This window comes from Colias philodice, chromosome 14, assembly GCF_061535455.1.
Source record: "Colias philodice isolate Cphi_HAF_F1 chromosome 14, ilColPhil1 Martin Lab GWU primary, whole genome shotgun sequence".
Taxonomy (NCBI): Eukaryota; Metazoa; Arthropoda; class Insecta; order Lepidoptera; family Pieridae; genus Colias; species Colias philodice.
The window spans coordinates 6667017-6677954 of record NC_143099.1 but is presented as its reverse complement, the minus strand read 5'-3'; the positions used below and the strand labels follow the sequence as shown (position 1 = coordinate 6677954).

Below are 10938 nucleotides of genomic sequence, written 5' to 3'. Positions count from 1 at the left end.
CTGCTCATTTCGGAAAATGAGTCCACTTAATCATAATATATTCATTATTAAAAGGGATATTTAAGTTCAAAGCAACAAATCTCTTTGACAAAATATTCACTAAAAATCTTACAACTGATTTAAAGTAATTGGTTAAGAGTATTTTGCACCAAATGAATAATCATCATCTATACAAGCCTGGTTGATTCTAATTATAGCCATTCAAGTCCGTAAAACCGTAATTAATAATTTTATGCAAATCATTTCTGGTTGATAAGGGCCCGGGAGACTTTGGTTGTAGCTATATTCTACACAGGGTGTAATCGTTAAGTGTGCACAGGCGATTATTCAGAAACTATTGCAGATATCAAATGCCCTTTAAACTGATAGCGATAGCCCTTTACCTAATGAGTAAAATGACAATAATAACTTGTTAAAAATAAAATGGGAAATCTTAATATATATAAATCTCGTATCACAATGTTTGTCCTCAATGGACTCCTAAACCACTTAACCGATTATAATAAAATTCGCACACCATGTGCAGTTCGATCCAACTTGAGAGATAGGATAGTTTAAACATGTAGGTACAACGGGCGAAGCCGCTAGTATAAAGTATTATATAAATTACTTCGCAAATTTTAATAAAAATTCATTTAGAAGCTGTAAATAGAGCTCGATGTGGATACAATGGTATTCCAAAACGAGGACGTCACTTCGAACATTTGCTTTGAACACAAAATGTATGGAAAATTAAATATGTTTACTGTAACTTTTTTGGATATTTCCCGTTTTATTTTTTAAAAGATATTATTGTCATTTTACTCATTAGGTTAAGTAATTTCGATATTATCAGTTTAAGGGCGCGTATAAAGTCAAATCACCAATCAACTTTTAGTTGATACGTGTAATATTCAAGACCAAATATAAAAAATAAAATATATGTAAAACTTGATGATATTTTCGATTATATTGTCAGATCAAAAACATAAAATATTGAAATTGACTCGATAGAAAAAATTCACGAAGTTACCTCTAAATTTCACACTTTTACGTTTTTTACTGGACATGGTAATACTTATTATGATTTTTTTTTCATAAACAATTATATTAAAACATTTGCAATATATTTGTCAGAGCATTTTGTGTAATTACTTTTAGTTTTGGTTTAATCACGATAAAACACTTTTGGCGCTTACTATATTTTTAATTACGCAAGAAATCATCTTCCATCGCACGTTCCGGGAGCTAAAAACATAATTCTATTTCATACATCAGACGCTATCGCTCCGTTGAGACGAGTAGACCACGCTAAAATTGCTGCGCCGTGTTTTATAATTACGCCGAATATTGATTTGTTGAAAATGGTAAACAACAAAATGAAAAGACTTAAGAAACGAGAACTAAAGAAGATTCAAATTGAAAAGATAACTAAATGTCGAAGGTAATAATGTATATAATGTATAATATATATGTATTATTATAATATTAATAAATAATAATTATAATATAAAAAGATAAGTCTTGATTTACCTATTTGAGAAAGTTTAGTTAGGTAAATAAAATTCATAGTGGTACCTAATTCTTACAGTCGCGGTGCAATCAATCAAGTCAAGAAAGATTTATATTATTATTATTACTATAGGCAGATCCTATGTTCGCTCCAGTAAATAATAATATCAATAATATGTAAACCGGTTGTGAATAGTACATATATATTATATTTACAATCTGTATTAGATAATCATACATAACATCTATACATAGGTATAACAAATTCGTACGAAAGTCAAAATTGTACTTACATTGAATAGGTATTTTTTTTATAATATACATATGTATATGTATATATATATAATATATTCATAATCTGTATTACATAGTAATATGTAGTACATATCTATACATAAATATAGTTTTTAGAATTTTTGTATGTGTGTCTGTATGTAGGTATGTCTGGGCTCTAATTTTGGTGCAGATATAGCTTGAGACCTGAGAAAGGTCATAGGATGAGTTTTATCCCGTAAATAAAAAAAACTGTCTGTGTTTGTCTGTTTGTTTGTACACGCTAATCTCCGGAACTACTGGACGGATTTGAATGAAAGTTATTTTGTTGTGTAGGTACTATTATATTATCCGGGAAATATAAAATAATAATTTATTTTGAAAACTGAAACACCTGATGCAGAACCGCAACAGACCACCTAAACTATAGATTCATTTGAGAAAGTTTATCCAGGCGAGTTTGGATATTATTATTTGTGTAAATTCTGTAAATTCGTTTCCGCGAGTTGAGTATTCATGCGACGATATTTATAGATACCTACATTCATAGTGCAACACACTGCCTTGCCTACAATTTACAAAGACACTTTTTATACTTAGTTATGTAGGTACCTAATTCCTACGGTCGCCTTGCAAATGCAATCAATCAAATTGACCCTGTTTGAAAGTAATTTACTAATTTCACAGAACAATTTTAAATTTGGAAAATGTGGACCCTCACTCTCAACCTGTGTCTACTGACTATTGCCACGCAGAAAAAAATACTCCAGAAAGGTACCTGCTAAAGTTACCAGCTGTCGATAAAATAATACGTAAATTTCGAAGAACTTTGTAATATTTTATAAAGGATAATTTTTATTTTTATTTTTAGAATAATTGCTGAGTCGAAAAATGTCGTACAATCTAATAGTCCATTGAATAAAAAGTTCTAGAGTGCGTGAGTTAGTAACGTAAGATGTTTCTTCGGAAACATGTCAAGAGTCCCTAGGTAATAAACATACTAAAACCCCGGGCCACTAGGAGGAGCCCCGGAGTGGGGGGAGGGGGAAAATGGGTCCATTTTTTCATTTTTCGCTTAAATCTCAAAAACGGTACATGTTAGAGAAAAACTTTCAAGGAAAAGTTGAAAGGCCATAAAATTATCTACAAGTTGTACCTGAATCATTTTTTCCTATATCCTACCGTTTCTGAGTTATACGCAGTAAAACATGATTTTGGCTCAAACAATTTCCACATCAATCGATCAAAAAATATTTCTTTCTTCCAAAAAACTCAAAAGTGCTACTTGTGACCGGTACTGATAGATTGCTCTTAATTAGGTCTATAATTGGTAAAATAAACACATTTCTCCATGGAAGCCTTTAGGAGGAATCGATTGTCAAAATATTATATTATGGTAGTTTGAGTTACTGAACTTGATCTTTTTATTTTTTTCTTCCAAAAAACTCATAAGTGCAACTTGTGACCGGTACAGATAGATTGCTCATAATTGGGTCTATCATTGATAAAAATACCAGATTCCACCATGGAGGCCTTTAGGAGGTATTGAATTTTATTAGGGTAGTTACGATACATGAACTTTTTAACTAACTACCCTAATAAAATTCAATTCCCCGTAAACGCCTCCATGGTGGAATCTGGTATTTTTATCAATGATAGACCTAATTATGAGCAATCTATCTGTACCGGTCACAAGTTGCACTTTTGAGCTTTTTGGAAGAAAAAAAATAAAAAGTTCATGTATCGTAACTACCCTGATAAAATTCAATTCCCCGTAAACGCCTCCGTGGTGGAATCTGGTATTTTTAGCAATGATAGACCTAATTATGAGCAATCTATCTGTACCGGTCACAAGTTGCACTTTTGAGTTTTTTGGAAGAAAAAAATAAAAAGATCAAGTTCAGTAACTCAAACTGCCCTAATATAATATTTTGACAATCGATTCCTCCTAAAGGCTTCCATGGAGGAATGTGTTTATTTTACCAATTATAGACCTAATTAAGAGCAATCTATCAGTACTGGTCACAAGTTGCACATTTGAGTTTTTTGGAAGAAAGAAATATTTTTTGATCGATTGATGTTGAAATTGTTTGAGCCAAAATCATGTTTTACTGCGTATAACTCAGAAACGGTAGGATATAGGAAAAAATGATTCAGGTACAACTTGTAGATAATTTTATGGCCTTTCAATTTTTCCTTGAAAGTTTTTCTCTAACATGTACCGTTTTTGAGATTTAAGCGAAAAATGAAAAAAATGGACCCATTTCCCCCCTCCCCCCACTCCGGGGCTCCTCCTAGTGGCCCGGGGTTTTAGTATGTTTATTACCTAGGGACTCTTGACATGTTTCCGAAGAAACATCTTACGTTACTAACTCACGCACTCTAGACCCCCCTTGGAGGGACTCATTCAATGGACTATAACCAAATTAATCAAAATAAAGTTCTGGAGGAATGTGTGTCGTCGACTGCGTATGTTTATTTAAAAATAGTATCTATACTCGCTATTTCGACAGACTTTTTTTACGGATTCGTGCTCTATACTGTTTCCCTAATATTGTTTTTTTATATATATTACATACAGACAGTTTTTTTATTGTTTTATAATATGTATAGATTATCATTAATAATTATAAACAAATAATAATAAAAAGACATATTACATAATTTGTGATGATTTCAACTTCACTGTTTTATACAATTATTTTAGACAACATACCTACTAACTACCGAAAATACGCGTTGAACGAGCGAAGAATATTGTGTATAATTTAGCGTGCGATGAACTTTACGTACGTTGGATGAGCCGGGTGTATGAGGGTATTGTGAGGGCGCGCGGCATGGCGCGTAATGTGCGGGGCTTAATCGTAGAATTATCTGGCTTTATACGCCTTCTTAATGTTTTTTGATATCTGCAATAGTTACGGAATAATCGCTTGTGCACACTTAACGATTACACCCTGTATACATTATACATATAATATGTAGGAAGATTAGGGCTGAATGGAACCGTATAATCTTGAAGCATAGTGTGTTACATGTAATGAACGTTTGATTAACTTAATTTTCAAAAATCAACGTTCTTAGTTGATTTTTTGAAAATGATTAGGTTAGGCTTTTGTTTTCATTTTCTTGTTGCTGGCTTGATATTTTTTAATGGTTTATTTTATGAATGTGAACTTTAATTATTTTTTAATAGGTATACAAATTGTATTTTGATAAATATTTTTTTAACGACAATTGAAACTTGCTCTCTCTCGCTCGCTCAGAGAATTTAATATTAAAAACATCTTATTTTCAAAATACCTTTCTCCAAGTAAGTAGTATATAAAAATAGTAAATAAATATTAAAAGAAATCATAACAATAAAATGATAAAGTCAATCACAATTCATAGTTTACTATTATTCATTCCAAACCCTTGCATTCACATAAATATAAATTGAAAAAGAACTTTGAGTCTTCGGAACTAAGTTCCAATTTCGCTTGAACAACTCCCAAGTTATTACTTCAATAGCTTAAGAAACTGAAAACGAAAGATCAACACCGCTGATTAACTCATTAAAGGTTTCGAATTTATTATCACTCGAATTGGAATAGATTATAATAAATTTCCTTCATAAATTATTTCGTTTACTTTATGAGTCTTTATTGTATTTACAAATTGGTTCATGAAATCTATTAATAAAGTTATTATTCTGAATTATTGAAAGTTCAATTATCAATAACAACATAATTAAATTGTGTGTGTGTGTGTCTGTCTGTTCGAAATCCTTTTATGCGTATAATATCACGTTCTTATGTCTCTTCGTCGTCTAATTTTTAACCAATGTGAACGTGGGATTGTCAATTGCATAGAAGATAATATTAATCTGCATATCAGTCTAAAACACAAGTGAATGCTCATTGAATGCTTTATTACTTTATTCTCATAGTCTCATAGACAAAAATCTGCCGTCGTATTAGGATCAGGTGCAAATATCGATACTTATTCCGATGCACGATATACCTACTCGCTCATAATTCATAATTATTTAAAATAATTAAAATAATTATATGGAAAGTGGTGCTAAAAAAGACCATCCATCCTGTTATTATTGATTCTGAATCAAAACGGTCACCTGATGTTACGAAATTAAATAACAACTGACTTAAATAAGTACTCAATATTCGGTTCATCTATTTCTATCCACGCTAATCGCCCAATACCACATATTATTATTACATCATACCCGAATATGCATGCATATTTATATGCAGCTTTGCATATTTCGAATAAATAAATACGGATTAACGGATTTGTGGCATATGTGATAAGATAAATTAGCGTTATCTCAATAATGGCCGACAGCTGGTTTCGGGGTTCAGCATTAATCAACGTCTTTGCCAAACATACGGGCATTCGATTGTCTTAAATTGATTGTCTTGTTATGTCAAACGCCTAAACTATGGAAATGTTTACAAATAAGTCAATCAGTGCTCCAGTAATTGAGTTCTGGTTGACTGTGAAGTCATAACTAATATTATAAACGTTGATGTTTGTAAGAAGTAGAAGAAGAAGCCGCATAGTTCCCGTTCCCGTGGGATTTCCGGGACAAAAACTATCCTATGTGTTAATTCAACTTACCCTTTATATGTGTGCTTAATTTCATTGTAATCGGTTCAGTAGCATTTGCGTGAAAGAGTAACAAGAGTTAGATATCTTCAAGAAATGTTCAGACGTAACTAAGTATTTTCATACCTTAAATTTGGTTCATTTAAAAGTAAAAAAAAATACAATGAATAATATTATTTTATACTACTTATGTATTGATAATTATTATTCTAAAATAATTAAACTATCGTAAGAATTAACCAAATTTAGTACGTTAATTGCCCGACAGATATTTAATTAACTTTACAGTATTTATTCCTTTTGGTTCACGGTAAAGGGCAGAAGCAGGTTCAATTCTGATACTAAACTACAATTAATAAAATACTTGCGAAATCCAATTTGTTCTTATTTCTTATTGAAAATAACTCTAGGCAGTTAGTATTTAAATATCTTTATAATTAATGATGTAGAGTTCGTTAAGCCTGGAGTAAAATAAGGGTATTCATTTTATTAGTTTTTCTTGTACAGACATATAACCAAAATAAAACACTTATAAAACGTTAAATTATATTTCGTTAACTTTTAATTATTAGTCTATTGTATCACAAATGATTATAATTATTGATTTTATACACTATCAATTATAATAGTTTTGTTTGAAATTCAAATTTTTTCTAAGAGAATCAACTTTAATATTTTTTCAATTTTTAATTTACAACTATCTCCTTCAAATAACACAAAAACTGAACTCAACCTCATAAATGTCTCTAAATACTTCGAGATTCAGTTCCAATCATCCGATTTAACAGGCAAATACACAAATTTTAGATTAATTTATTATGAATACATAAACACATTTAAAATTATTGAGCGAATATTTCATCCACAGGCGAATTTGAGAGATATTTGACGATATGTGAAAATATCTGCGACGCTTGCTGTTCCATCATTGGCCTTCCGAACTCTGAAGATACGTCTTTCCAGTTATTATTCAGGAATGTGAGCACTGTATCACCTGGATAAAAAGGTTAATTTTAATAAAATAAAAAATCAAACTAAATATTTTTTTTATATTTTTTTTTCTTCAGTGGCGAAAGACTCGCGTTCGAACCCTGACTCGTGATCGATTTTTTTCTATTCTTTAAAAATATTATATTTATAAAGCATTTGGAAGCTATAAAAAATGAAATATAAAACATAACAAATGTTAAAATTAAAAGGAATGTTTCTTTAAAAATATCTCCTTCCTTACTAGAATATGATACATCGATGGTATATAATATTATATTGGTATACATAGTATATATATTTTTCAGAACCTGTTGTCTGGTTGTAACCGGAATTCCAAACCACGAATATGGTCAGTTAACTTGTCGGTGTATTGGTTACTGATTTTGAATGACCATGATAAAACGACCATCACATACGACATAATATATCTTAAGTTATTATTTACAAAAAAGGGATTTGATGTGATGTTTTTTTTATGGATTAAAATTAATAAAAATTGCGAGTAAAACAACGCGAGACTTCGTTTATATTATGGAAATTAAACACAATTACAAAACCTTATATTTGGCTATAGATTTTATCGAAATATCAACCAAATCTCGAACAAATACAACAATTATAAAAGTCCTTACCTAATTCTTTATTTCCATTAAATAAATTGGTCATATTGAAATGCGCATAATCTTTCACATCGAAGTCGAATCCATATTTCTTGGGAATCATGTAGACTTTTCCGTTAGCCCTTTTTTCCATATCAAATGTAACAGTTTGATTTATTGCAACATTTCCTGAAACACACAAATAGAAATAAATGAAAACTAGCTTTCCGCCCGCGGTTTCGCCCGCGTTTTCAAAGAAAAACCCGCATAGTTCCCGTTCCCGAGGGATTTCCGCAATAAAACCTATCCTCAAGTTGGATCGAACTGCACATGGTGTGCGAATTTTATTATAATCGGTTAAGTGGTTTAGGAGTCCATTGAGGACAAACATTGTGACACGAGATTTATATATATTAAGATAGATACAGTTATTGAGATACTAGCTTTCCGCCCGCGACTTCGCCCGCGTTTTCAAAAACTCGCATAGTTTCCGTTCCCGTGGGATTTCCGGGATAAAACCTATCCTATGTGTTAATACAAGTTACCCTCTAGGTATATGTGTGCTTAATTTTATTGTAATCGGTTCAGAAGTATTTGCGTGAAAGAGTAGTATAAACACACACATATACATCCTCACAAACTTTCACATTTATAATATTAGTAGGACTAGTAGGATTAGTAGGATAGGATAGGATTATAGCCTATAGCCTAAGCCTTCCTTGGACATGGGTATAGCCCAACACCTAAATAATTTTTCAAATCAGACCAGTAGTTCCTGAGATAAGCGCGTTCAAACAAACAATAGCTTTATAATATTAGTCTAAATGATAAATTATTTCATACTTACGGAACTTTATAAACATTTCTCCACCACCCTTTAAAGGTAAAACTTTTATATTCCCCACTCCTAAATATTTACCCCTCATCGAACATTTCTGTACATGATAATCCGTTCTGAGAACCTTTTTATCCATATCCATACTGAAAAGTCATAAAATAAGTTATATAAAGAATTCACGAAAGTGTATATTTTTGTAGTAAGTAACAAAATAATATACTTAATATTTTTTTTGGTTAAAAAAATATTCAAAATGCCCGAGACTCAATTAGAATAAGCAAAATATTTATTTATTTTATTTATTTTTTTAATTTATTATTTAATTTGTAAACATCTATAATTTTTTACATTATTTTAAAGGGACCAAGTTATCATAAGTAGTAATGAATAATTCTGACTGTTTCCGAGGAAATTGCATGAACAATCCATTGACAAAATAAGTTTGCCACTATCCTTTCTATTAATAATTCACAAATTTAATTTACATACAAAAAAAACAACAATCAAAATACCTAACATAATCGAAAATAGTGGTCTTCAGTCCCTTTAATCTCCCATCCTTTATAGTTAAGTCTAATCCACCTAATTTATATGTTTTATCATGTATGATCAGTTCATCCATTCTCTCTATACCCAACTCTGGTATACCATCAGCAAACTTTGGAAGGGCATTTTGAAAAGAGTTTCTTAAACAAATCGAATCCGAAAAGTGGCATTTCTCTACTGACGGAAACACTGAAAATAAATTTAAAAAATACATACGTTTGATAAATATTTTTTTACTGGTCTAAATAGTAGTCATTTTGTAATAAAATATTAAGTATAACAATCTTTGAAAGTTCAAAGATTTAATTAGATGTTACAGGCAAGCGATTGTAATTATTATACTTTGTTTTTTTTTTAACAAAGTTATTAAAGTCACACATAAGTTTATTATATTATATTATATACTTACTTCACTCGTAAATAAAAAGAGAGACAGGTAATTTATAAATCATGTTTATATTTAAAAAAAAATATTGAACAAGCTAGCTATGAGCAACTTAAGTTATTTATAACTCAGTACTACTGATATACTTGACAATTAAAAAATGGGTATAAATACCTACTCAATTTTTAAACTCTTCATTTAAATTCCAAAAATATTAAAACAAGTTCTGTAAATAATACTTACCGTACGGATAAACAAATTCACAACAACTTAATAATAAACAAAAACAAATAAAAAAATTCATTTTACTATATTTATATACTAAAAATAAAATTTAAAAGTAGCCAGCTATGGTAGTGAATACCAACTACGGAAAATACAGATGAAGTACACATTATATAGGTTTAAAAATAAAAAAGAATGTAGACCAGTTTGTTCAAAGAATCGATTAATAAGAATTCAAAAATAAAAAGGTAAAAAAAGTCATGAACTTTGAACAACTTGTGACATCGAATTGTGAAATCTGAATAATTTCAAAATGGTGATGAAACTTTAAAACTACCTATTCTTCAATATCTTTTTACCGCAAAAATCTTATTAAACTCGTCTGGATAATTTTAATATCATTTAAAATAGCCAGATAAATAATTTAATAAAATAACTTAAAACTTTTGAAAATAAAAATACAAATGTCATGTAGTAGGTTATCTGTAGTATTTGTAATAAAGTAATATTAATTTTTTATTATATATTAACGCATTAAATCGATGAAATATGTTTTGATTCGGATTTACAACGATCAATAAAGCTTTGAGAATTTTTTCGGGAGAGTATGTTCCAAAAGCTCCTGAGAATATTTAAATTGTATAAAAATTATCCTATGTTTTAATATTTATGCTTGTGTTTGTCACTGAACTCCTGCAAAAGGGCTGAACCGATTTTATAGAAAATTTTGCTTTCATATGGATTCGAACAAAGTTTCTTTCGCAATTATAGTAGGGAGACAGTTGTACATACATACCTAATTACCTACTAGGATATTATGCGATAGTTCATAGAAATAAATATCTTAGGATATCCAAGAGAGCTTTCTTACAAATTTCTACAAAATACTTGTTTTCTTCAAAATTGCTATAATTGTAACGTTTGTAGTAGTGAATATCTTTATCGGAGTTTTTTATCGGTTTTTGAGTTTATCGTGAACA

At 30.0% G+C, this 10938-nt stretch overlaps 1 protein-coding gene across 1 annotated transcript; it reads right to left on the bottom strand.

Annotated features, from left to right (window-relative positions):
* Nucleotides 1–7187: 7187 nt before the first annotated feature.
* Nucleotides 7188–10037, bottom strand: LOC149482899 (circadian clock-controlled protein daywake-like). The gene is made up of 5 exons (XM_089703368.1): nucleotides 9977–10037; nucleotides 9315–9537; nucleotides 8812–8945; nucleotides 7998–8153; nucleotides 7188–7369 (listed from the first exon to the last, which is right to left on the bottom strand). The coding sequence occupies exons 1-5, from the start codon at nucleotides 10035–10037 to the stop codon at nucleotides 7218–7220; spliced, it is 726 nt and encodes a 241-aa protein (XP_089559494.1). The 3' UTR covers nucleotides 7188–7217.
* Nucleotides 10038–10938: the final 901 nt, after the last annotated feature.

What these genes read in the sequence shown, in the direction of transcription:
- LOC149482899 (XM_089703368.1), bottom strand. Translation starts at nt 10,037, where the DNA reads ATGAATTTTTTTATTTGTTTTTGTTTATTATTAAGTTGTTGTGAATTT. An exon ending in TGAATTTGTTTATCCGTACG is followed by an intron (nt 9,538 to 9,976) that starts GTAAGTATTATT and finishes ATTTATTTTCAG; the next exon opens with TGTTTCCGTCAGTAGAGAAA. An exon ending in TAATGGAAATAAAGAATTAG is followed by an intron (nt 7,370 to 7,997) that starts GTAAGGACTTTT and finishes CTTTTTATCCAG; the next exon opens with GTGATACAGTGCTCACATTC.